The 27,081-nt window shown below is 37.4% G+C and overlaps 2 protein-coding genes and 1 long non-coding RNA gene across 3 annotated transcripts; all 3 read right to left on the bottom strand.

Annotated features, from left to right (window-relative positions):
• Window positions 1-3,523: 3,523 nt before the first annotated feature.
• Window positions 3,524-7,455, bottom strand: LOC141647404 (uncharacterized). Its single transcript, XR_012545735.1, has 3 exons — window positions 7,209-7,455; window positions 5,577-5,761; window positions 3,524-4,143 (listed from the first exon to the last, which is right to left on the bottom strand). It is a non-coding gene; the product is annotated as an uncharacterized LOC141647404 (long non-coding RNA).
• A 2,623-nt stretch (window positions 7,456-10,078) lies between these two features.
• Window positions 10,079-13,256, bottom strand: LOC141647403 (protein LIKE EARLY STARVATION, chloroplastic). Its single transcript, XM_074455556.1, has 4 exons — window positions 12,653-13,256; window positions 11,731-12,386; window positions 10,879-11,069; window positions 10,079-10,580 (listed from the first exon to the last, which is right to left on the bottom strand). Exons 1-4 carry the CDS (start codon window positions 13,056-13,058, stop codon window positions 10,199-10,201), a joined length of 1,635 nt encoding a protein of 544 aa, XP_074311657.1. The 5' UTR covers window positions 13,059-13,256; the 3' UTR covers window positions 10,079-10,198.
• Window positions 13,257-14,828: 1,572 nt separating this feature from the next.
• On the bottom strand, window positions 14,829-26,039 carry LOC141647402 (uncharacterized). Its single transcript, XM_074455555.1, has 15 exons — window positions 25,755-26,039; window positions 23,028-23,111; window positions 22,861-22,932; window positions 22,443-22,514; window positions 22,110-22,355; window positions 19,734-19,847; window positions 19,050-19,157; window positions 18,813-18,944; window positions 18,642-18,710; window positions 17,951-18,057; window positions 16,957-17,040; window positions 16,714-16,801; window positions 16,308-16,427; window positions 16,026-16,210; window positions 14,829-15,396 (listed from the first exon to the last, which is right to left on the bottom strand). The coding sequence occupies exons 1-15, from the start codon at window positions 25,848-25,850 to the stop codon at window positions 15,141-15,143; spliced, it is 1,833 nt and encodes a 610-aa protein (XP_074311656.1). The 5' UTR covers window positions 25,851-26,039; the 3' UTR covers window positions 14,829-15,140.
• Between the last annotated feature and the right edge of the window lie 1,042 nt (window positions 26,040-27,081).

The following is a 27,081-nucleotide window of genomic DNA, read 5'->3' as shown; positions in this document are numbered from 1 at the left end:
TCAAGCAAGGACATCATCCTACTAGCTACGAGTGGCAACAAACATCTGCTCTGGAATTACACCCGGAACAATAACCTTGTCTATTGTGTAAGCATATTATATTGCTCTTAATCTTGCTGCGTAAGATGCAGGGTGATTGTGAAGCTATTATTAGCTACTACTTAATTGTGGGGGCATGGAGCTTTGCCTAATGTTTATCTTTAGCGTAATGCTAATATCAACTTAATAATGCTAAAATAATGTGTATAACGACTTGTAGATTTACACATTTTATGCAGATTTGGTTTGAGAAAGTTGATTGAGAATAATATGCTCACAAAATTATTATCTTTGTGAAATTTGAGTGAAGCATATTTAAGCTAATGGACTAAGAAAGAAAGAAGTCCTAGAATTGTCGAGGGGAATGGGGAAAAAGCCTATTAGTTGAGGAATTTGTGGTGGATACCGGAACTTGTTATGCAAGGGTGGTCTAACGAAGCCATAGATAACTCATACTTGTGTACACATCCCATTCCTATGACATGTACACTATTTTTGGAAGGTTGAGCATATGGCTCTTAATGGTCTTATAGCCCAAAATTGGGTGGTCCTTGTGAGACGGACTTGATGAGATCACTGTAATGATGGAGGCTGAGATATTTCTCTTAATGAATCTATATCCCTTTATTTGGGTGGTCCTATTGAGAAGGACTTGATGGATTCACCGCAATGTTGAAAGGTTGAGCCTTAGAGCTTTTAATGAATCTATATCCCTGTATTTGGGTGGTTTTATTGAGAAGGATTTGATGGATTCACCGCTATGTTGAGAGGTTGAGCCTTAGAGCTCTTAATGATTCTATAGCTCATGCTTGAGTGGTTTATATGGAGATAGACTTGTTGGAATCACCTACGTGGGTGTGAAGGATTGGCCTCCTTCTATGAGAGATTAGGCTATCTCTCTAGAGCACTCGTGAGAATCCCAGGGTTCATTTGGCCATAAATTTGTTGAATTGTATCGCGGAACTCATCTGGAACTTAAGGTGAGATATGTGTTTGGAATTTACCCCGGAGTCTAGGAGTTCAAGATTCGTTCACTCTCTAGGTGATGAAAGAATTGTTCCATTTCACTATGTGTTAATTCAAATCGAAAGATATTAATGCTTAAGTATCAATCCTTATTAATATGCTCAGAATTTTGTCTATCATTTGTATTAGTGGGGGATTGTTGGAAGTAATGCAAAGGCTAGCAATGTCGTCTAGATAGATTACATTGTAGAGAAGCCTTCCATTGCCTCGTAAGAGAATCTCTACACTCTCTCCACTACTTGCATGTTTATAGCCACTAACATCATGTTTGACCCATGTTTATGGGTAGTGATTATGCCATTAACTTTGTGGTTATGATGTCCATTTCTACCACTATAAATAGAAAAGTGTAGTCATTTGAGAATAATACATCTTCCATATATCTCTACTACTTCTCTATGATAATTTTGAGCATACCATGTGAGTTCCAACTCCTAATGGTTGAGTACACAACTTTTAGGAGTGTTGTGTGACCTTGGGGGACGACGCCTATATCGATTTGTACCGTAGTCGGGGCGATTTCGTTTCTCATTCAGTGGCCTCCATACCACGACACAACAATAAATATTCTCTAATTGTATCTTCGCCCCTATAGTGATACTATATTTTCCAACAATATGATCCGATTTGGTCCGGACCATTGACTAAACACCCCTAATGGTTCGTGTCGGCTTGGTAGTTTGTTGTGTGGCCGTGGTTATGTCGTGTTGTGTCGAAAATTGAGCATGTGGTCGACATCTTCGTTCCCTGGTTTTACCATAAGAGAAATTGTGTAAATATGTATTTATTTATTTTTTGACAAAGAGGAAAATATCAAAATCAAATGTTAAACGGAACTTACAATGACGATAATGAATATGAGAAATAAGGTAAGCAATATAAAAACAAGAGGCATGTGCTTTGTTGGCCTGTTGCATGCCCTCCGTTGACCCAATGATTATAATTGTCGCTCTTTGTTTCAGAGAGGGGCATGTGCTTTGTTGACCCATAAAATCCTCAAAATCCATGACCATGCCCGCACGTTGTGCTATACTGCTAGAACCTAGAAGTAGGTTGGCTCGAAATTTATCGTTAATTCGTTATTAGGTTATGAACATGCTAGCCTGGCAAACGGGTCAAATTTCGAGTCAACCTAATTCTAGGTTGAGGGTGGGTCGGTCATATCAGATGATCAGATATGCAAGAATTCACTCGGATAGTGATGAAGAGTTTGGGTTATTTTGGTTGTGTTGTTAGCTTATTATCAAATTGTTAGGGTATTAATAATAAGGGGTTTATAGAGAGGTTTGTCCACTATTTTAGAGGTTTGTCAACAAACCTCTCTATTGTTGGATAAAGTTAAGAAGCTTTATCTATGAGAATGGTTACAATATTGCATACAGGTTTGTTGATAGTAAGTGGGATCTTATGTGTAATAGTTTATTTGTTATGTATGTATTTTCTTTGTTTGTGGACCCATATTATGAATTCTCAATTTTTTGGTCTATTGTTACAAAGAGGTTTATTGATAGAAAATGTTTGTATGTTAGATGATTTGGCATAAGACAATCCTCAAAAGAGGTTTGTCTATTGCTAATGTCCTTATGAATAATTGTCAATAAGCAACAATAAATATTTGGGTCGGATTACAGAAAGTCGTCAATACGAAGTGCGGGTAAAATTTAGGTGTAAATTGGTTAATTGGGTATGACTTTGGAACCTGGAATCATTCATGTTAGGTCAAATTTGCCCGGTATAATAGCTCGACTGCCCCGAGTGCCCACACCCCAAGTTCAAAGTCTAACTCATCAGTCATCACCGACTCAATTATTTAGGATACAAAATTACAAACAATTCGAATATTTGACTTTTTGCATCTTCACGACCTTTAGCACACCAGAGGGAAAATGAGTCTGGCGCAACAGCGACATAGAAAACCCTAGATCTCGCAAAGCTGACCCGACCCAAAAATGACCCAAACTTGTCGGACCGATATGACCCAACACCCGAATTGACCCGACCCGATCCAGACCCGACCCAAAACTTGATTGACCCAATGCTGACCCGACCCGGAATGATCCGACCCATAATTGACCCGATCTAAAATGACTTAAAGCGACCCATAATGACCCGAAACAACAAGTACTAAGTCAAATTAATGTTATTTATACGAAATAGAGTTTCACTTGTTACAATCATCCCTTATAAATAGTTATTTTTACAAAATAGTATTTCGTAATCAAAATAGTAATAACTAAAGTGTTTTAGGCATTAACCCGAAAGCGACCCGGCCCAACCCAAAAGTGACCCGACCCAAAGTGACCCGACAAAAGGTCACCCGAAAATGACCCAAAACCCGAAATGACCGATCCGAAATGTATGACAAACCCGAAATAACCCGACCCGAACTAACCCAACCCGAATGACCCATTTGCCACCTCTAATAAACACTACGGTTGTAGTGAATTAAACAAATAACTGGGATGGCAGAGTAATATACTCCATATTTGAGGTTATGATAATTATCAAATATTATACACCAAGTAATGTCGTCGTAACATTATTTTGAGAACAAGTACAAAGCGTCAAGTTGCCATGGTGAGATATAAAAGTGCAAATTGCACGAAATATACTAGTCTCGGTTATTTGAATGTTGGACAACTAGAGAATTAAAATATGTCAGCGTAGGATCAAAACTTTTCAATGTGAGGTTAAAAGCAGCAATTACTTGAAATCATTTTGTATCAGTATCATCATGACTTCAATTCCGACATCATGGTATTGAATCTTCGCTATGACATGGTGCCTTGAATGCTTGTAAGCATTTTGAAGGTTACTCCGTTACTGTGATCTATCAGTTGCATCTATGCAAAGCAACTTAAAGAAAGGCGTGACTACTGATTCAGGACTAAAACCGATCCTAAACCCTGAGATCCAATAGCTGAAAGCTCCTTTATTCACATTTCCCGTCACATTCTTCCTGATTCCTGAATACTCCTTATGTTCTCTTCCTCTCATTTCACCACTTTCGAATTATTTTGTTACTTGCCTAATATACACTCTTCGTGTCAATGTATACAAGAACGCAACTTATGCTCACTGCGAAATAATATGAACACAGTCAGTAACATTTCCACCCATGAATGACAACCACCAAGCCTTGGTTGCGAAAGAAATTGCCATGGTGAATCGTCGTAAAAAAAAACCTATTATTAAACAAGCATGCAAGTAGGGAAACCAAACCAGGAAAGGCAGCAAAAAACCAGATAAAGAAATTCATATTATCATTATACTTATTAAGTTCGTGTTAATGTATTCATATGAATCGTTTCCCCACATAATATTTTGTGGAACGACAATACTAAGATGGAAACTCAACTCTTTCGACACACCTATTGTTGATGTCTAGCATGCCTCAAGTCAAGCCATCTTTGCGACAACCAAAACCCTCTTAGAAGTTAAAACATACCAAATGTAAATAACTAGTCATTCCAAGTGATTAACAAATGATCTAGTAAAGTCATTCCGTGATCTTTTCAGAATCCCATTTATCCCAAGAAATACCTACATGCATGGTTGATCAATCAAAGTCAGGAACATAGCTGATATATGTTCCATAATGAGGTGCAGAGGTCATTTCGATGAGAGGAGAAGAAATCAAATATGAGACCTAAGTACTCAACTAGTGTCATTTTTCCATCAGGCTGCTTTGGATTGGATGATCTGATCGGTCCAGCAAAGCCACATAAAACCTAAAGTAGGTTTTAGCCTAAATGTAAGTCACACTGAGGAGTTGTTATTTATATAAACCTCGGAGGTGGAAGAGCGGTGAACTGGTATAGAACCCTAAGGGGTACCCAATTCAACTCACACAGCCTGCAGAGTAGTACTTAAACATGCTTTGTCTTGTTAGTTGTTGCAGACTTTTAAAGCATAGCTAGGTCGTTTTTTTCTTCTTCTTTTTTGATGCAGGACTACAACGCTACAGGCTGTAATTCCTATAAGCTCTGGTGAAGCCAACTAACAGAATAACCCCCTGGCCAGTGGGGAGCCATGATCTACAACTGAGGACCTCAAATAATGAAGTCATGAGCAACTAACATGTTTATATGGAGTAATCGCTTAAGAGATTTTGGGTATGGGAGATCAAAGGTGGTTTTTCATTTCCAATGGAGACAAATACTCTGGTTTTTTTTTAGGGTTTAGAACATGACCGACAAAAGCAAATACCTCATTAAACTAGTTGCACTGTCTCGACCTCACTTTTTTTGGCTTTGTAATACTTGTTTCTCGATGCAATTATCATTACTCGTATGATTTATCAAGAACAGGTTTCTAACACAAGTGTAAGAATGCAACATCCGACCATGTTACTCCAAGGCGGGAATTCCTTGAGGCACTAAATGTTATGGATATTATTGGTCGTGGTGGTGGTTATAAAAGGTGGGTTTGAGACTATTCATAAACAACAGGTTTTCGTAGCAGCAGTACAAGAATATCAGCAAGACTGTAAATATTTAAGCTGTGCTTACCAGTTAGCTAATTCTAATTCGGAGTTATTCTGAATTGCCTCAAACCATCTTCATCGGGTTGAAAAGCAAAAGCATATCAACATAGAGGCACGCAAAGAACTGATAACTGCAATAAGAACATACGCCAGGCACCAAATCACTCCCGCACACAAAATACTCTGAACAGCGGACTGTGCCATGCAAATCTGACACATAAAAATCATAACCGTGGTTAATTTACAACTGATTTAATAGCAAGTTACCTTTCCCAACAACCTCCATCCTCATTTTCAATGGTGATATATAATCCAAAGTAATGAAAGCATCACATTTCATACAATTCAATAGTAACAACATAACCAGTTACCTCAAAGGTTACCACATGTGGTAAGGGGCAAGGACCTTAGTGGAAAGTACATATGATGGGATACTTTCTTAGACGTATTTACACCCGCCTTACCTAATTATCCTTATACTCATTTGGGTTTGTTTCACAGGTTCATCCACTGAAGGAATCGCGCTCTTTACAACACAATACCCCATTAATGGTTTTAACCATATGATGCCATTGAACTACATTTGTTCTAGATTTGCTTCAATATGGGTTCCTAGACTTCCTACCACTAGAAGCTCTTACAATAAATAACGTAATCACAACTCACAACTCAAAAGTCACCGTCCTCTCCATTTCCTATTCTCTCAATTTCCTTCCATTTCCTCCCATAGAACAACATTAAATCATTACTCATTCTCCGCCCCATCAAATAATTGACAGTTACATCGCGCCAGAGTAAATCCTGACTACTGAGAGGAAATGGAGAGCATCCAAATTGCATTCAAACATGATCAAAATATCCCACTTCAAGTTTTAACAATAGCTGATTACATGATGAAAGCACAAACCTTTTTCAGTCAACTAGCTACCTCCCACAACAAAATCTCCATTTTTAAGAACAATTCATCATCAAATAAATAAATACATACTCCCTAAGTTTCGGTCATTTGTTTATCTTTTATATTCGTTGTGTGGGGTATTTTAATCGAAGTAAACAAATGATTGGGACGGAGTGAGTAAATAATACTCCAATTGCTTTAAAAAATAGAAAAACATGATTGAGTAGACTATTCATAAGAAGCCAAGAATGAAACTTTCAATGCTAATTTAATCTCAAAACCAAAATAATACTCCCTCTTATTCACAATAAATCTCCCATTTCATTTTGGCACAAATATTAAGGAAACACACTACCCCACCATATAATTAAATTTGGATCATACAAATAAACTACCCCACCATACAATTAAATTTGGACCACACAAACACTTAACAAAAAAGGAAATAGGGAAGTTATTGTGAATAGGGAAGTTATTGTGAATAGACGGAAAAGAAAATAGGGAACTTTACTGTGAATAGGAGAGAGTAGTATAATCAATTTAATAAACAGCATTTCTATTACTACTCATCAGATTAACAAACAACTAAATCAAAATCAATACTTTCATTGTTAATTTGAGGCAAAACCCATCATCAATCACCACAAAACACCCAAATTTATCGTTCTAATTCACATGCATGATCAATCAAAATGCAAGAAAATTGATCAAATTTGTATATGATCAAATCAAAAACATAATAATAATTAATAATAATACCTGGGTTTAAGTGGGTTTTGTTGGGGAAAATCTGGGTAGAAGACAGAAATCAGATTGATTTACAAAAATGTGATCTATTTAGTTTTTTTTTTTTGTCAGTCATGCGAGTTTTTGGGGATAAGAGCAAAATGCATGGAAATGTTGGTGTTAAAATGCTGAGTAATTGCTCAACAAACGCGCTTGAAAAAGGAAAAAAGACATGAAAATGATTAATATTGTAGCAACATGAGCACGACTTTCCCTCCACATGTTATTTTAATGCTAGTGGAGTCTTAATATCCACGTGTTTTGGCTAACTATTAAGTTGTTTTTTATTGGTTAATCATGGTCAAGGTCTCAAGGATGTGATGGGGTCGAATATAATATAGGGTCTTCCTTTTATTTGTTTATTTTTTATATTCTTTGTAAATTACTGTATATTTTAATGAACAGTAACGACAATTTTATCCAAGCCTTAATCCCAATTCCCAAAATGATTGGAATCGACTGGCGTAAATCATCCTTGAAGATCATCACTCAGTGATCGTATTAGAATGATGATTAGAGAAGCAATAGCATGATTGCATGTGATTGAATAAGACTATAGTAAGTTGGTTTGAAGAATATATCTCAAAAAGAGTGATTACACTTAATCAGTGTATGGGCGAAAGAGTAAGAAATGGTGTCGAGCTGATGACCTTCACAACTACCTCTCTTTATGAAATACGGAGTATATTCTTAAAGATTGAATATCACGGAGGGAGTAGTACTTATAAACCGCCTCTCTTAACAACTCCTAACTAGCTGTAACTATTTTTAACTAACCATCATAAGCTTATTGAGAGACTATTTTACAATTTTAAGAAAAAGTGGTACTGAAGAAAATAAAATAGGTACATTTATAAGTAAATATTACTGTGTCACGATCATAAATAAAAAGGTGAATTGGGATTGTAATAGCCTTGGGTTGTGTATGATATGAGTCCGTCTATCCAATATTCACCGCCTCAAGCTTGATTGGTAGAAAAGAGTTGGTCGTCGGTCCAACTACTATACTTAACCGGGCCCCGAAATTATGAGGCCCTGTGCAACAGCAGTCCCCACAGCCAGAGGCGAACCCACGTTGATCAATCATGTAGCAAATGCTACACCATTAGACCATCCCCAAGCAAGGTCACCGACTGGGTCGTGACCTTGTTGGGTCACCTTAATGACACCTTAAATTAGGATTAAGGGGTTAATTTTGGTGACCTTGAATTACTCAGGGTCAATTGGTGACCTTGAGTTGAGTTGGTGACCTTGTTGGTGACCCGATAGGTGGCGCTCTCCCATTGGTTGGAAACAAAAAAAAGTACAACCGTCAAAACAAAGGGAAGGTGACCTTTGGTCGAGTACGGTGACCCGATAGGTGGCACTCTCCCATTGGCTGGAAAGTGAAAAATAATTGGGTTGCTGACCTAGGTCGTGACCTTCTGCTTGAGAGGATAAAAGTGGGTCGAGATAATTAAGGTGTGATTAAGGGGAAAAATATTGGTGACCCGATTATCTCGACCTTCTGCTTGGGGATGGTCTTAAAGGAAAAAGTTGTGAGAAATTGAAATTTTGCTACACCATACGATGACAAATGTAGCCTTATTACTACTCTATTTTTATCCACTTCCACTAATTCACCGCCATAATTCATTCTTTCACTCTCCTTACACTAATTCCAATGCATAGCATTACTTTTCTCTCTACAATGCCTAGAGGTAAGAAAAGAATATAAATACACTTGTGTAATTATTTAGTACGACTGTACGAGTACTAGTATGGTATGGTAAACACTCATTATTTATTCCTATTTTTTTTAAAATCCATTTATTCCTATTTCTAGATAGTAGAATTGATAAATATTTTTTAAATTGATTATGTATTGAGTTAAAAAATAATTGTTGTGTAAGATCGCCTTATAGTATAAAACGATTTTTATATAAAGTACTCCGTATATAAAAACACTCATTTACTGTAACTAATAAATGAGAGTGTAAATGAAAAAAAGAACTACATCTAGCTTATAATCTCTAACATTTGAATAGCGTCATTGAAATAAATAATTGTAAATAAATCTCGAAGAATAAAATTTTAAAGGAAAAAAATGTATATATGGGCAAAAATCAAGTCCAAATGACTTCATGAAAAATGTGTAAACTCATACTCCCTATAAGATTATTTTGAGATAGAAATTAGTTTTTAAGATAAAGTATATGAATTGTTTTATACGGAGTTAGGAATGCCAGCGGAGATAGGTAGAGCTTTGGCGGGTGGTGGGGCGGGTGTGGATACGAAAATTGTACCCGCCATGGATAATGGGGCGGGGATGGATTTTGCATCTTACCCACCACATGCCTACTCGTCAATCATTAAAAAAATTAGTACGATTATGACAATTTTTTAAATCTTATTTAGTTATAATTAAGATATAATGCTAATAATAGCTACAGTATTTTGTAAAGTTTTTATTTACTTCTTTGGTGAAAAACTAACGTTATAAAGTTAAATTAAAAAAAATGGAAATTAATAGGTGATTAAATCAACTTTTGTGAAAAAATTTATCGAATAAAATTATGGTGTAACGGATTAATGGTAAGCGAGGCGGGTACGGTTTTATATTTTCACCGTTTGGACAAGAATTGTTTTGGAAACTTGTACCCGCTACGGATGGTGGAGCGGGCATGGGAGACCTATATCCACCACCGCCCCGTCCCAATTATTGACATCCTTATAAGCAACGATGATTAGTGCATGTTTAGTTACTGCTTGATTTTGCTACACCAAAGAAATTTTCCTCGGTCCGCCCCTGCCCACAGCCTACAGGCCACATAGTCAGCCCTGTGTACATGCTCTTATACATGTAGCGGTTTTAAAACTTTTTTCATTACAATAAATTTGCACAACAGAGCTTCAACAAAGTTACTAACTTTTACATTGCAACCGGTGATCTAATTATATACAGTACACTAATTGTTATACACTTACGATGTCTCAGATTCAGATGGTTTCGGAACTTCCCTTAATTGGACAGAGTTTATCAGGCAATGCATAAAGCCAAAGTGCGGATACTTTTCGTACCAAGTATCTTCCTGGGCATGAGTATCCCAATGCTCACCACTACTACTCTTCCCGTACTTGTGGACCCATCCCGTCCCATTGTGTTGCTCTCCCCATGTCCGGTTCCACTGCTCTCCATACTTTCCTTGCCACCACGTTTCTCCCTGCTTAACACCGTGCCCATTTTGATCGAAGTGCTCATCCCATTTGTCACCCCATTTCACCCACCCGTCTCCTTCATAACGCTCTGCCCATTTATCAGTGTACTTTATGCTTCCTCCTTCCCCGTCATATTTTTCTCCCCACCTGTATATCATAAAATCAGCTTGTATAATGGTAATGACATTTGAGTCACAAGTTACGTCTCACGACAGTACATCACAGCCACTTTTTAACTTTTGAAGGTTCCAGGGCCCATATTATTAAGGCAGAATTGACCACATATACAGCTGAACCACTGAGAACAGGACTCAATGACATGCTTACGAGATTCAGCCACAATGGCAATACAGTGAGTTTTTTTAACAATAGATAGTCGAATACGTGATGAATCATACTCAGTAAATGATAAGGAAAACAACATATATACGATATTCGAAATTACCTTTCATTCCACACATGACCATGGCCAACCTCGACTTCAGTGATGGGATCAATACTACACCATTTGTGCGCCCACTTTTCAGTCTTTCCAGAGGCGTCATAATGTTCAAACCATTTCTCTTGCCATTCGTCGCCTTTGCCATTCTTTCCCCACTTGTCTGCGGTTTTCTCCATATGTAAAAGATCTTGCTCCTACACATACTCAAATGACAGAAGACTATCAGAATTATAAAATACTAAGCTCAAACAGATTGTGGAATAATTGCACTGCATTTCAAAGCAAAATCAAGTCCTCTTTCTCAGACCCTAATCGATTCTTAACAAAGTTTACAAGTTGAAAGGGATTACTTGTTACATTTCATATTACTTTTGTATGAAGTATAATGTTTTCTTCTCTCCAGATCCAGTTTACTTCCCACCATCCAGTAGAAATCATTGCTAAATGAAGTTTCGCACTAATGCAATTATGCAATCATATTGTAAACTTTGCAGCAGCTAGAAACAGAATTGTGTAATGATATGCACTCATAGTGATTTTACAACTCCTCAAGGTGTATATTATCAAGTTCATACAATCTGTCATGTTATTCAATTTCACAGTATTACATTCTCACACATAACTCTAATATGCATTAACTCCTATAATAACACCACAGCATCAACATTATCATGCCGCCACAAGAGCTCTCACACATGGAAGGGCAGGGGAAGAAGTCTAATGTACGCAACCTTACCCCTCTATTAAAAACACGTAAAGGATGTTTCCCGATGACCCATGATCAATATTGCGTCTATCCATCATATGGGTATAACTCCTAACTAAAAATTATTAAGATAAACCACAAAAAAATACCTGCCACATTGACTCCTTCCAATATTCATGCCAAACATTTCCCATCGCATCACGCCCAGACTTTTCTGAACCAAGCTCCTTATAGGCAAACTCGTCAGCTGCCTCCCAGTACTTCTCTTCCCACTCTACAACGCCATCTGCAGTCACGCCTCTGTTCAATGTCCACCGGCAAACAACACCATCGGCTCTTGTTTCCACTCCAGTCTCCTTCCACCACCTTGAACCATTCGCATTTATCCCATAAGAAGGTTTTGCATCTACATTATGTAGAGCACCAGCTGCTTTTGCAGCATGAGATGAAAATTGTGCACCGATTTCCTCTTTTGGAGCCGGGGATTCCTGGGTGCTACTCAAAGCTTCTTCAACCTCATGGACCTCCATAAATGACTGAAACGGAGGGAGTGCGACGTCTTTGGTCTGTGACAGTTCTCTCTCAAACGGTATTGAGAGGAAATCCACCGGGCTTTCCTTTTCCATGACATCATTAACAGGAAGTAGACTAGCAGATATTTTAGGCGCTCTCTGCGGACTACTAGTATCAAATCGAGTTGAATCATCAACAGTAGGTGGTGTCCAAGACCAAAAATCTGGACCTGGAGACTCCTTTTCAGAAGCCCTTGATTGACTGTTCTCAAACCCTCCACTAGTTGTTCCAGCTGATTAACAACAGTACACTATTATAAAGATTTGAGCTCTTGACCTCGGATTTGATAATTGATATACTCCCTCCGTTCCAATCATTTGTTTACCTTTGATCAAAATACTCTTCACAAATAATATAAAAGGTAAACAAATGACCGAGACAAAGGGAGTAATCAGTTAATCCGTTGAATCAACTGTCTATTGTCTAGTGATAGTTTAAAACAGATTAAAACAAATAACGAGGATGGACTGAGGGAATATTACACAAAAGTAGAGTTACCTGGAATTTGAGGGGCAGTCTCACCCACAGAAACCGCAGCGTTGGTGGGTTTGTTGTTGGATTTGGTATCTTTAAGAAGAGCGCGAGCAGCGGCGATGGCGGCAGCAGCACGATCAATGACCTGGATACGCTGAACACGGTCTCGCTCCTCTTTAGAAACTTGTAGAATCTTCTGAAACTCGTGGGTCTTCTTCTCCAACACCTCTGGAGTCTCCAGCTGAGAAGATGATTCTTTCTGAGCGATTTTAAGGAAGTCGGCTTGGGCTTTCTTCTCTCGCTCCACCGCTTTCTTCCACATTCCCAGGTACGAATCGCCCCCGGCATTGACACTGGCATTGACGCGTGCGCGGGTGAATTGGGCGGGTCGAATGAGGTTTACAGGGAGTGAAAACAGAGGGAAAGCCATTATTATTTACAATTACAGCTGTGAGGACTGAGGAGAGTGAGAGTCGAGGGTGGAAATGTCGAAAGCTGCTTGTTTATACTATTGATTTGGACGGAATTGTATTTACTTGGACTGATGTCGGCTTGTTTGGGGAAGCGGAAATCACATGAAATTTGCTGACAATCCCAACCAATGTGTCCACGCTTACTTGGACGACTTGGGATTCGTTAACTTGGCATATGTGGTATTCAGTATGTTGACTCTAATCAACGGCCGCATACGTCGGCCTACCTGGGCAACCAACATTTTTTTTTTTTGTAGAGGAATATTATCTACATTCTTTTTTCACAAATTCTCATGGAAGACGAGCACTATTCGTCATAAGCTGAAAACGGATAGTACCTCTCTCATAATATGCAAGTGGCACTATCTATGGGATGCTCCATTTTCCACCCACTTGTCTTATTGTGATAGGGACACTATCCGTCTTCAGCTTGGGATAGATAGCGTCCGTCACAAGTCAGACGCTTTGTTCTTTTTTTCATAGTGGGTTAAAATACTCTATATTTTTCCTCATTCACTTGTTATTTGACCCCCACAATATATATTTAGTTAACCGATTGTAAGAGGGTAAAGGGGAAGGTAGAAGGGGAAAAATCTATAGCACCCCTTGACAGAACTGTCTAATAACATGTTCAAAAGGTTCTCAGAATTGGAGCATCTCAAGACCATTTTACTTCCAAAGTGCCCAAAGTTCAAGTACCACTTACAAGAAAAAATTAGTTTTCCTATTATTTAGGGCCTCTCCGACTTCCAGAACCGAGCCTCTCCAATTCATTTGACGGCTCTGCCCCTAGATTAGAGTCAATATACTCAAATCTCAATACATATATAGCTCAAGTTATAATAGCCTTTTTAAAATTTTATTTTGATTATGCTTTAGGTTATTCATGGTTAATTACGGTATAACTTAAAATCGGCTCTTTTTTCCCCAAGCTCACGAGTCACGTCATCAAGGAAGGAAGCATAATATGAAGATGAAAAACTTCGGGCTATTACTTGAGGTTTTGCGAATGAAAAAATTGAACATGCAATAATAAGAGGGATCTACTCATTAAGTTGCGAATGAAAAACTTCGGGCTCTTTTTTCCCCAAGCTCACGAGTCACGTCATTAAGGAAGCATAATAAGAGGGATCTACTCATTAAGTTGCCTTTAGTATCTCGATGGAGATTACCCCAACTGTGGGTAAGGGATACTCCCAGTCACCCAAAAAAAAAAAAAAGTTGAAGAAGTGCCAACATGCAATAATATTATACGGAGTACATCGAATGTGTAAACTGAACAAACGATGGCCTGCCTTCAAGTTGTGCAACTATCTTCCAAGAATATGAAGTGGATTTTCAGAAATTTTCACCAAAATTACTTTAAGAAAGCTGAAAACATTAGTGACTTAAGTTCTAGGTTATATTTCTCTTTGGTCTTTACTTCACCAAACCCGAAAATGAAACGCTTTAGCTCACCAGTGATACATCCAATCACCAGCATATGCTCCGTAAAATCCCAAGACACCAAAGAGGAAATTTTACAAGATAATATTAGCAGCCAATCAAACAGAAAACCAACCCTGAGAAATTCAAAGAAAATTTCGATATCAATCATTAGCAAATGGCTTGCATATACTGCGGGGATTGAAGAGACACATAAAAGTAAACTCAGACCGCCATGTGATAAAAATTCAAGGTCATCAAAAAACAAATTGATCCAAGGATATCATCGAAGCACCGGAACATGTCGCAAAACATGTGTATTCTCTGCTTTCATTTCACAAACAATTGGATTTCAGCTGGAGTCCTACTAAAAATTACATCTGGTTCCTATGTTTTACATAATTCCCTATAAAGAAGGCTCACACACGTAAAATAATGGAGTACGCTAGTACAACAATTTCCGAGCAACAAACTGGGAACCCTCGGCCTATAAAGAACCCTCGGTAGAGCATATTCTCTGATCTTGACAATTGCTTGAGAGTCAAACTGCAACTTTGCCTTTCGATTCCATGTGGTCACATATAATCCAAGTATATAAATACCTAATAAGCATATCACCGAGATTCTGGGCTCATGGAAGGTCTGAGTCTAGAAGGCATTTCCATATTCTTCTTAAAAAAGGAATCTCTAGGTGTGATCGACATTTTATTCAATGAATCGTTAAACTCGTCTAAATCACCCTCGTCCTGAAACTCGTCCCCATTAACATCTGGATAAATAACTTCAACGTCTTCATCACTACTACCTTCATCTTCGTCTTCATATGTTTTTCTAACCATAGACCAGTACACAAAGTTTGGACGGATGTAACTGCACAATTTTCGTTTATATCAAGAAAGTCAAATGAGCGTCACAAGTTTGTTCGGACATTATACAAGAATTTCAAAGTATGATAACACTTTGTGCCATTATATTATAGGACAGCAATCAGAGTTACGAAAAAAATTGGTTGAATTTGTAAGACACTACCTTCACAGACTAACATAGCTGAAATTATATATTATGTCTGCATCGTCATCACAACTAGCCACTAATATCCTCCTATTTTTCTTATTTCAAGGTCAATTACCAGTGATAATTACCTTTATCCCGATTCCCAAGCGAGCATTACTAATCCACACAACTTCAAGGCATTGTTTATATATGATACTCGGAGGGAAGGGGAGGCGAGGAGAAATGCAAAAATGATGTTTCCCATCCAAATCCTTCACTTGTTGGAAAATTTTAATTTGGTTCCGTCGGAGAAAAATGGATCCCTCCATTACTCTCCCAGTCTCCCCTCCGATAACTCTTTTTTTACTGACTTGCGAACCGAATAGGGGAAACTATATTACGCCGTCCCTTTCCCTCCATATCCTTACATCCAAACGAAGTGTAAGACTTGCCCCTTGACTAATAGGTAGTATATGAAAGATCTAACATTTCTAAAACAAGCATACCTGTCACATTTCCTCAACAAGCACGGATCGAAGGGGAAGAAAGAATCAAGCCTTTCAGCCCCTCCAAAAGTTTTAGAGAGTTCAGATTCTAGCATATCACTAAAGACAGGGGTCCCGCTTTCATCAAGCAAATTAACAGCTTCTGCCTGATTCATGAACTCCTCTACAATCGATGGCAAGCAGACCTGAGATTATTGGCAGGTACAAACATCATTTGACAAGATGAAATTATTGTTAAAAAGGCACAAATATCGTAGCCAAGTTCATTTCAAATTAATCAACCTTCAACGGCTCCAGATGACTTTTCAAGATCAGTCTCAATGGTAAACGAGAAAGTTGAGAATTCAAATGCGGAATCTCCATTATTGATTTCATGCGAAAACAAAGAACATACAAGATGGCCTGCAGCAGAGGAGATTATAAATTGATCAGTTCTAGATGTTACCAGTGTATCGAGGTCTGCTGGCGACTGTAGCAGAAACACAGAAATAAATAAATTTCAAGCAGCACATGGATTAGAACATGGCAACTGCACACTACATCGTGACAAAATAAACTTGAAATTGGTAAATTAAAAAGAACAAATGAATTGCGGAATAAGAGCAGCGAGACCTTAATAAAATCAAATTAGCACATACTAAAATTATGAAGGAAAGAATTTACTAGAGTTCCAAAACGAAAAGTTTACCTGACAACCAGAATAAAACACTCTATGGACTAATGGGTCAAAATCACCAGCATGGGATACGCAATAATCTGAGCACCACTTGATAAGCCTGAAAATTTTTAACCACTAGAAAACTGAATTCTTATTAATGAACTATGAAATAAGACACTAAATGATTATAGCTACGTGCCATAGAGATATGCATCATTAATAATCATGTGCTTAAAAAGTTGACTAGAGATAAGCAGCAATGAAATTGAATACCTTTTCAAACAATTCATGACAGAAGCAGTCTGTACAAACCTACCACGAGCTAGGAAACTAGCTAAATAAGCAACAGCACTCATCCTGCACCAAAACAAGATTAAATAGAAGTCAGTAAACTGGAAAATTAATATTACTAACACAGCCAGGTTTTGACACAAAATAATGGAGTACTCATCATTGAAAAGTTATACGCCAGCACTTCAACATCTGATGAACTAATAACCCAGCCGTACCCCGTACGTAGTAAATGTTAGTAACTCCAGAGTGTAAATAATGTCCTAATCAAGACAAGGGACACTAAAATTTCTTGCTTGACCCCCTAGCCTTTGCCTCTCCATCTTCTTCCAGGGGATTTTCAGTCTTCACATTAACTTCTTCTCCCTAAATACCCCATCAATCCGGCATCAAATTCCATATGAATTACTAAATCTTTAATGACGTAAGATAATCCCACTAATAGAAAGTATTACACAGTTACCAGTCATATTCAAAAATTAGCCTCATGAACTAACTTTTTCTTCGGTCTATTAACTTCACCAAACCAGATATGATGGTCAAACCTTATTTAAATTCCAAAAGTTGTCTCAACAGTTAAATAAACTTTACCCAAATAAAAATCTGTCTACCGCATTTAATGGAAATAAATAGATTAGAATATGGCTCAACTTAAGATAGACAAAAAGAACATGTTAGTTTCCCCAAACCTATTCACACATAAGAAATAGAGTCCTTGAAATCAAGTAAAAATAAGACTAGACAAAGGTATTATCGAATGATAACCACCAACAAAAATACTTCAGAAATAAATATAGGTCTGTGTGTAGCAGAATGATTATTGCTGTCAATGTTGTGTACAATGTTCTGCTGTGGGTGTTGGGCCAGTGCAGCACAAATTGATGAGAGGAGTGCATTCCAGAGGAAAAAGGGGATAGACATTACCACAAAGTAATAAAATCCCATTAGAAAAGCTCATCCTAATTAAAATACATACCTGGTCAGAAATGGAAAGTTGCGGTTAACATATATGTCCACAAGTAACTCAGCGAATCTTGTACCACAACTCTCGGGATCTAGCGAACACGCATAGAAGATCACAAACTGCAAAAGGTTAAAAAGTATATTTTTACTACCAAGTGTTGGAATCGTAAGCAAGCACCCAGGACAGGCTGCAAGCACAAATAATTCCGCAACGCTATGATTTTTCGTGAGAAATTAGATCACCAATTTCAGGTTTGTACTTCTAACTTAAGAAGGGGGTGAAAAAACATGCTCGTTTCCTCAGTAAAATAAAATTATACTACCTCTGTCCCGGTCATTTATTGTGCTATTCCATTTTGGGGGTGTCTCATCCAATTGTTGTCCTTTTTATTTTAAGAATGAAATTATGAACAATTTGATGATTCACACTTAATTTGGTCCACTTGTCATGTAGTAATTGGCCCCCTCCCCTTTCTTTGGTCTTTGTGTCAAAACCAAAGGACAACAATTGACCGGGACCGAGGGAGTAACAGATATTTAGGTAAATACCCCCTTCCCTTTCAAGTTTTCACAGATTCGAAAGAGTAGGGAAAAGAAGAAAGGACAAGATATAAATAAATGTACTAAAACATCTGGCTAATCCATATGCACGCTATGTCGCTATGTAATTTCTGGGAAGTTTCAAGTTTCATACGACCAATTACCTGGGCAAATTTGGATTTGTAAGCATCCAGAATTGTTGACTGGAATGAATGGAGGAAACATTCAAATACCTAATCCCATCAAAGGCAACGGTCCAAAATATTAGTCATCAGATACTACAAGATATATATATAGTCAAAAGAAACCGAGAAGTTAACAATGCAAAAAAGTACCTCAACCAAACGACCACTGTCGTTACAAGATTTCAGGTGCTGAAAAGTAAGAACCATAAGGCTATCCAACTTCTCCAGCTTCTCAGAAACTTGATTTTTCCAAAGTCGCTTCTGACCGCAGGATTCTTTAAACTAACATTCAAAGATAAAATGACTTCACTAAATGACAACAGGTTTTAAAGGAGATTCTTCAGGAACTCAAAATGGAGATAAAAGTTGATAAGATGTCTAACATACCTCACCTCCATCATCCTCGTCATCTGGGATCTGCTCGTCTTCCAATTCAAGTTCAAAAATGCCTTTAGAAGGGTTCTCCTCAAGAATGTCCATCCAATCAATATCCACCTGCAAGAAACACAACCACGAAGAAACACTTAATGGAACTCTTAGTTTGAACAGGCACAACTCCCAAGGCGCACAGAGACACAAAGGGTCGAGACAACAAGGCGCAAAGCAGAGGGAAAAGGGGTGCGCCTTTTGGAGGAAGGTGCCATATTTTTGGTTACAATTTTTTTATTTTCAAATAAAAATTTGGGCAACACCACCCTTTTCACGAGTTTTCAAGATGGCTAACATCTAAAGGAGTAAGAGTTAGGAATAATGGGGAAAAGAAATGGCAAGTTTACAGATCTTGCAAAAAAAAGATATGGAAAGTGCGCATTAGTGAGACTCGGTAGGTGAGCCTTGTACCCTTGTCTAAAAGGCACATCTAAAGTGCACTGAGGCGTTTTTGCTAATACATCATGCAAAGCGCGCTCGAGGCGTGCTTTTTTATACTAAGGTGGAAATGTCATATACTGAAATAAGAAGAGGGTAGCTTTTCAGTAATGAAAATTATCAAAAAAAAAACGGAAACAGATGATGAAATACATCAGTGTGTCAGACTGCAGTATGTCTATGTCAATACTTTCACATACTTACATCGAAGTCTAACAGCAGATCCACCACAGCAGATATAAGCGTTGTTCTGCCAACAAGCTCCCCAATCGCACTGCTTTCCAACGTCAAAACATTTTCCACAAACATCAGCAGCGCCTACAAGACAGCGGAGAACACATCCAAGTGATCCAACAAAAGAATAGTGACAGTAGGGAGAAACAGTAAGCACCCGCTAACAAATGAAGGAACCTATACAACCATAGAGACCTGCCACACTACCTTGACAAACTAGTGAAGGAACATATAAGAATTCTCCAGAATTCCAGAAACTTTTAATAAAAATTAAGGTCACTTCTTGACAAATTATAAGGAAGCACATTGTGATCCAAGGTGCACGAGAATTAAAAGGAGAGAACACACAGCAGCAGCAACAGTAACAGTAAGTTTCTACTCCTCACGAAGAAATCCAAATCAGGAAGCTTAGTTTCAGAAGGCTAAAAGCACTCAGAGGCCACAAAGACCCATGGTGACGAGGCTCAAGGTGCAAAGCTAAGACGTATTGCTTCATAGACACAAAGCACACAGATGTTGCAAACAAATTTGTATTTTCAAATTAGTAAAATATGCAAGAATATACTTTTTTTCATTTAAAGAGGGCTTGTAAGAAAAGGAGTAAAAGCTAGGGGTGATATGGCAAAGAGAAGGGCATCATAAAAGAGCCAACAAGAAAAGAGAAATACAGAAATCGCTTAGTAGTGTGTCTTGTTAGTTGTGCCTATCTACAAGGCGCACTTAAGTCCCACCAAGACAATTTGGCTAGAGTCTCACTTAGCCTTGGGCATAAGACTATAGGAAGCCTTGCTAACCACAAAAAATAAAGCGTGAGACCAGTGTTAACTTGCCTTTCATCTTACTCCTACATAGGTCCATATTTGCACAAGGATATGAAAGTTGATGAATACATTACTTTACTCAAGTTAAAACCACTGTCATCATTTATCTCTGCCTTAGGGAATGTGCACAAAGAAAATGAGACAAGTGGTTGTCAACTAAGGTGGTTAATTGAGAAACTAAGAAATGCATGTTGAATGATAGGATCAGAACAAATTTAAGCACTGAGATTGACGAGTAAAAGGCACATTAACACAATAGATCACTTTTACCATTCAATATACCCCCTTTCCATTCACAGAGTTTTGCTCATGTTTGGGTACAACTCTTGAGAAAAAATAAAGTAAACAATTTATCTGCACATTTACCACTAAAAGAGAAAAGACCATGACAATTCCTATAAGGAAAGTGGGAAGAACTGATGCAGGAGCATACTCGGAAAAACAATCAACACGGATTACTTGGTGAGAAAGCAAGGGAGCTGGATTACTTCGCGTGCAAGCAACACGGATTCCAAGGCCGTGTAAAAGAAGACACGGTTTTCTAGTCCTAAACCGTGTAGAATTGATTTATTAGCTTATTTTATGTACTTCGAATAAGATTAGGAAAGGTTAGCTTATCCTAATTCTAGTCAAGTTAGGAAAATTTGTTATTTACTAATTCTAGTTAAGATATTATTTCAGAGTATTCAGATTATGAGTTTTAATAAAAGTTTACATATTGTGAGCTGTCAAATTAATCTTGCGAGGTTAGTTTTATTTCTTCCTTGAGAGGTTGAAGTTATAGTAGGTTGAGCTATAACCTTGCAAGGTTAGAACGAGATCCACTATCCTATCCGGTTACCTTGTTCCAATTCACGCACATCATTCAATCTAATTCTTGTTTCCCATCATTCACACAAAAATCTTCATACAAACAGCTTGTTATTCGTTAGTTTTCAAGATTTTCAATCCGTTTTTAATACTATTCCGCTGCCAGTTTTACAAACCCTAATTCGTTCGTTCAAAACCTACGAATTCTATATCAAGAACACTATGAATAGGAGGGAGTATCTTTTTGTTTCATGTTTCTGTCTACATGTACTGGAAGCTAAATTCGCACTTCTCAATTTGGGGATAACAGAAAGGAGATAGAGGAGCTGAAACACGAAAACATGGACATTTGACAAAAAAGCTACATCCTGGACAAGAATATCTGACCTACTGTGCCTTAAAGTTACAAAGAGGATAAAGGATAGTTTTTTAAAAGTATCATGCCGGAGGCAGGAAAAAATACCGAGCTATGAAACCTATAATTTATCTTTTCATTATGTTTTCACTTGCCACAACAAGGATCAGAATATTCAAACAGTAGTCAATCCAAAACGTCATTTATAGTCTATAGAGGGAGTGACTATTGACAAATAACTACACACAACCCAAATTCATTCTTGATTCGGATAACATTTAACAAATATTTCAGAATCAGGGTCAAAATCCTTGGGTATTCAAATCAGTTTCAATGATGAAATGTTATATTTGAACTTACAGGTACTCGGAGAGACTGCTGAAAAACTTTTGGCATTCTCGCTTTAATGATCGGACATAATCTAGACGGAGCAAGTGGCACCAGACCTGCAATCCAGTCCAGAGCGGAATGAACTCTAACCAAAACATGTTCCTTCTTTGCAATCCCATACGGCATCTTCAGTGCTTCCAAGAATTTGTACGGAGGAGAAAAGTTGCTTACAAGCATACCCAAGCATGCATCAATCAATTTCCCACTGGAGACAGCCTGCAGAACCAAAAAGTGAACTTAAAAGAGGGTACTAATGTACAAGACTACAAGGCCATGGAAAATCATTTTGATAAAGTGACATACCAGAGATGTGATTAACTCGATCAGAGCATCCATGACATCAGGGCCATAGTTCCACAGGCTCATATTCAGGATCTGCATTGGTGCAGAGTCACGAATAAAAGACAGTAAAGAAAATGGACGAAATAAACAAGTGAATAACCATTATGACTACATAATACCAGAAAAAGGAAAGTTAAGGGAAGCATCTATAAATAATCTACTGCTCAATGAAGCTACACTTACAAGTTACAACCTCTCACCTTAAAGAGGGTACAACATCTAACTAGTGTAACAACCCCAGGCAAAAGAAGAAATACAATGACATGAAGATATTGCTCTCTCCGTTTTTTCCAACTAGTCCTATTTGCTCAATCAAAGCAGGTCCACATAATCAAAGCAAGGACAATGTATTGAAAGACATATCATGAATCTTCCTTACCGTATTCAAAAGATCACCGTGTTGAATGCTATCGATACTTCTCGCTGCTCCGGATAGAGCCTTCAAGCACGTCTACCCAACAACAAGAAATATAATAGTTTATGGCAAAGCAGAATCCAAGACATCACAGAAATGAGGCTCCAACAATTTTTAAAAAATTAGCTCACCAGAAGGAGGGCAGCTTCATCATGATTTAGACGTTCATTGTGATGTAGCACCGAGATAAGCCCACTATATTCACTTATATCATCCTACATAAATATCAACCACATTAATCACACCAAAAAGACAAATGGCATATATTAGTTTTGAGCTATGATGCTCGGAATCTAGTACGATTGTCGCATCCTTGAAATTTTAAAATTAAGGACTCAGGGACACGTTTATGAAGGATCCGTAATGAGAATTTGGACTTCGCTTTTTTATTCTACTTTATTACTCCAAAAATAATAGAACTCCAAGAAATAAAGGAACTAATCCCAGCTTAAATAAAAGTATAGATAAAAAAAATATTTTTTGCTTATTAGTAGCATCTACTCATCTAGCCATCTAGTGGTGGAAAGGGCATTTAAAAACGAAAGAAAAAAAAATAAAGTACTGGCTCTTATTGAAGATAGGTAGGCATAGATAGACTTTTGTAGATTCCAAGATTATTCATTAATAGAATTCAGATAGGCACTTCACGTTTTAGAGACGTAAAAAAGCTAGCCTTCACTATAATTTTCTCCTCTTCTTTGTTTAATTGTTTTCTCTCACTTTTTTTCATTTGTTTTCTCTCACTTCATTCTGGTTCTTCTTCGTCTGATGATCTATCGTCCTTGTACATCATCTCACCATGATATCAAATAAAATCTGCAAATTTCATTAATTTTTTTCCCGCGAGACATGCCGCATATCACTCAATTGCTCCCCCACCACCACCGAGCTCACTGGTTCCTCGGTTTTGGGCTGGGTATGTTTTCACTAGGCCAGGTCCAACCCATATTCCGTGTCCACACCTGGGTCAGGTCGACATGGGTGTGGCAGGTCGGTTACGAGTCCGAGCATCAGAGATTTTGAGAGGTTCTTTTTGATTATGACCCTTTCACGTTCAATTGGGTGTAATCGTATATTCCAATCTAACCTAGTTTCTTCTACAATCCTCCAACAATTTCCTTAACCAATAAACCTTCAACCATTTTACTTATAAGCAACGGAAATTCACAAATGCAACAAGACATTAATATTATCCTCGAATCATTACCTCAAAACAGCCTTAAAAGTAAAAAGACACAAAAACTTCTTAATAGGTCCTAATTAGACCAAAATCGACAAACTCCTAGTGCTTAAGGCTTCTATGCAATGTATCATATTTTACTTATAAGCAACGGAAATTCACAAATGCAACAATACATTAATATTAACCTCGAATAATTACCTCAAAACAGCCTTAAAAGTAAAAAGACAAAAAAACTTCTTACTACATCCTAATTAGACCAAAATCGACAAACTCCTAGCTTCTATGCAATGTATCATATCTTACTAAGACTAATTCAGCTAAAATTATATGTACTAGTCTAGTATTCACTTCAGTTCCGTTCACTCCACCTAAATTCACAATGAAGAAATCATAATTCCAGTAGCATTATTCAAAGTTAAAACCTAAAGCATTGTGAAAATATAGAGAAACTGATTAAATAAATCAACCGAGTGAGGATAAACTCTAATAAAGAAACTCCCAATGCTATGGCTACTTAACAACATAATGTATCTCACTAATTAAGACTAGTTAACCTAACATTATTTGTACTACTCTACTATTCACTTCACTTCCGTTCACTCCACCTAAGCTCAGTAAACACCGTTGGGGTAGTATAATAAAACGTTTACAACCTGAAGCATTGCGAAATTAGATAAACTATTTGATCAATCAATCGGAAAAAAAAAAAAACTAAAATCAACAAACTCCGAGTGCTTGAGGCTACTTCACATGTATCCCACCAATCAAGATTAATTAAGCAAACTCCATTGCTGTAGTACAATTCAAAGTTAAAAACCTAACGCAATTTGAAATGATAAATAAGCTAATTAATCAATCAACCGATAAAGGATAGACTAAAATGAAAAACTTGAGTGCCTAAGGCGACTAAACAGCAGAATGTATCAGACTACCAAATAGTAATCTAAAAAAATGAATTCAATCAAATGAAACGGAGGAAGTACTAACTAGACTAACATTATTGAACTAGTGTACTATTCACTTTAGTTCAACTTCAGTTCAGTTCTGTTCTGTTCCGTCCACATAAATTAGCGACCAAAGAAAACAACCTTGCAGTAGTATGATCAAAAGTATACAACCTAAAGCAATGCGAAATTAAATAAACTAATTCATCAATCGTCCAAAATAGGATACACAAAAATCAACAATCTTCGAGTGCTAAAGGCTACTAAACAGCATAATGTATCAGACTAATTACGACTACTGTGAAAAACGTATACAATCAAACGAAATGGAGGAAGTACTACATACTAAACTACTGACTAAGCTAACATTATTCGAACTAGAATCACTGGTCTATTGTTCGCTTCAGTTCATTTCCGTTCAGTCCAAATAAATTCGCGATGAAAAGTACACAACCTACAGCAATGCGAAACTATAGATAAACTAATTAATCAATCAACCGATAAAAGAGAGACTAAAATGAACAAACTTCGAGTGCTCAAGACTAATTTGAAAAATGTTTACAATCGAATGAAACGGAGGAAATACGATACTAACTAAGCTAACATTATTTGAACTACTCCTACAATTCACTTCAGTTCAGTTCCGTTCAGTCCACATAAACTGGCGATGAATAAAACAACATGGAAGTAGTATAATTAAAAGTATACGAATCAATTGAAAGGAGGAATACCGTAAAAGCAGATTGAAGAGCGGTGCGAACGTAAACGACAATTTGATAGTCCGATAAATCATCTTGTTCAGCGAGCACGTGTTGTGGATTCTCCATCTAAACTACTGTAATTGACAGCAGAGAAAACGGCGGTGACGTAGAAGACGACGGCGGCGCGTTGTTTGTAAATTGGAAACCTAAATGCGGAGGTAACAAATAAGCTTCAAAACGATAAATGGTATACTGTGCTGCCCTTTTATACGGTCTCTCCAAGTCTTTGGCTTTTTCCCCAACTAAAATAAAACCGGGTAAGGCTCAATTCATTCCTACAGTAAGTTACAAGTTTACAAGCCGTGCAAGTAGCTTAGAAGTTAGAACCCGTGCAAAATTGCATGGGCGTGTATAGATAAGGTTTACAATTTTTTATGAGGGCTGATTTTCATCGTCGACGTTTTAGTAACTATCGTTGACGTTTTCATTCCAAAAAATGATACGCCATTTGCACATTTACATTCATTTCTCTCTCCAAACAATTTTCTCTCAAATTTTACTAAAAATCAACTACATTTCGATCTCCCATCTGCATTAAACCAATAAAAAATGTTAGAAAATAATGCACATCGATTAGAAAACTTAGATAATTTAAAAAAATCGGCAAATAAACGTATTAAACACGGTTTTAAAAAAAAATGAACTAGCCATGAACTAAATGTTGAGATTCAACAATCGACCATGGACCAAACCTGGAGACTCAACGTTCAACCATGGACAAATGTTGAATCCCAACGTTACTCCATGGTGCCACGTTGAGTTTCAACGTTTGCCATGGTGAACCTTTTTTTTTTACGTTCACTATGGCCAAACGTTGAAACTCAACGTGGCACCATGGAGTAACGTTGAATTCCGACGTTGGTCATGGTAGTCACGACGGATCTGGACGTGGGAACCATGGTAGCCACATTGAGATCCAACATGAGAGCCATGGATCTTCTCCCCTTCCACAATTCGACTATAAATCGACACCAACAACAATACAAATCGACACCAATTTCACAACAACACCACTACAATTCAACTAATTAACAAGAGGTGTTGGTTAATTTTGAGGTTTTTTTGAATTAGAGAAAATTTGTGTTGTGTTAGTGAGATAATAGGGGTAGGCTCGTTTTTTTACTAAGAACGTCGACGATAGTTACTAAAACGTCGACAATATTTACAAATTGGGTTTTATATTGATATCATCTCCTATTTACTAAAAGAATAGGCGAAACTTCAATTTTTTCCGCCTAAAACATATTTTCTATAATAGTGCTTGGTATTTTTAGCATATACTATATGTATGGCCATG

The sequence above is a fragment of the Silene latifolia genome, chromosome 3 (assembly GCF_048544455.1).
Source record: "Silene latifolia isolate original U9 population chromosome 3, ASM4854445v1, whole genome shotgun sequence".
NCBI lineage: Eukaryota > Viridiplantae > Streptophyta > Magnoliopsida > Caryophyllales > Caryophyllaceae > Silene > Silene latifolia.
This window is presented reverse-complemented; position numbering and strand designations above follow the sequence as displayed.

Coding starts and splice junctions, on each gene's coding strand:
- LOC141647402 (XM_074455555.1), bottom strand. CDS start 25,850: ATGGAGAATCCACAACACGTGCTCGCTGAACAAGATGATTTATCGGAC. Junction 23,112..25,754: donor CTCTTCAATCTGCTTTTACG/GTATTCCTCCTT, acceptor ATATTTATGTAG/GATGATATAAGTGAATATAG. Junction 16,211..16,307: donor GTCATCTGGAGCCGTTGAAG/GTTGATTAATTT, acceptor CAATAATCTCAG/GTCTGCTTGCCATCGATTGT.
- LOC141647403 (XM_074455556.1), bottom strand. CDS start 13,058: ATGGCTTTCCCTCTGTTTTCACTCCCTGTAAACCTCATTCGACCCGCC. Junction 12,387..12,652: donor GACTGCCCCTCAAATTCCAG/GTAACTCTACTT, acceptor GTTGTTAATCAG/CTGGAACAACTAGTGGAGGG. Junction 11,070..11,730: donor GGAAGGAGTCAATGTGGCAG/GTATTTTTTTGT, acceptor GAGTATGTGTAG/GAGCAAGATCTTTTACATAT.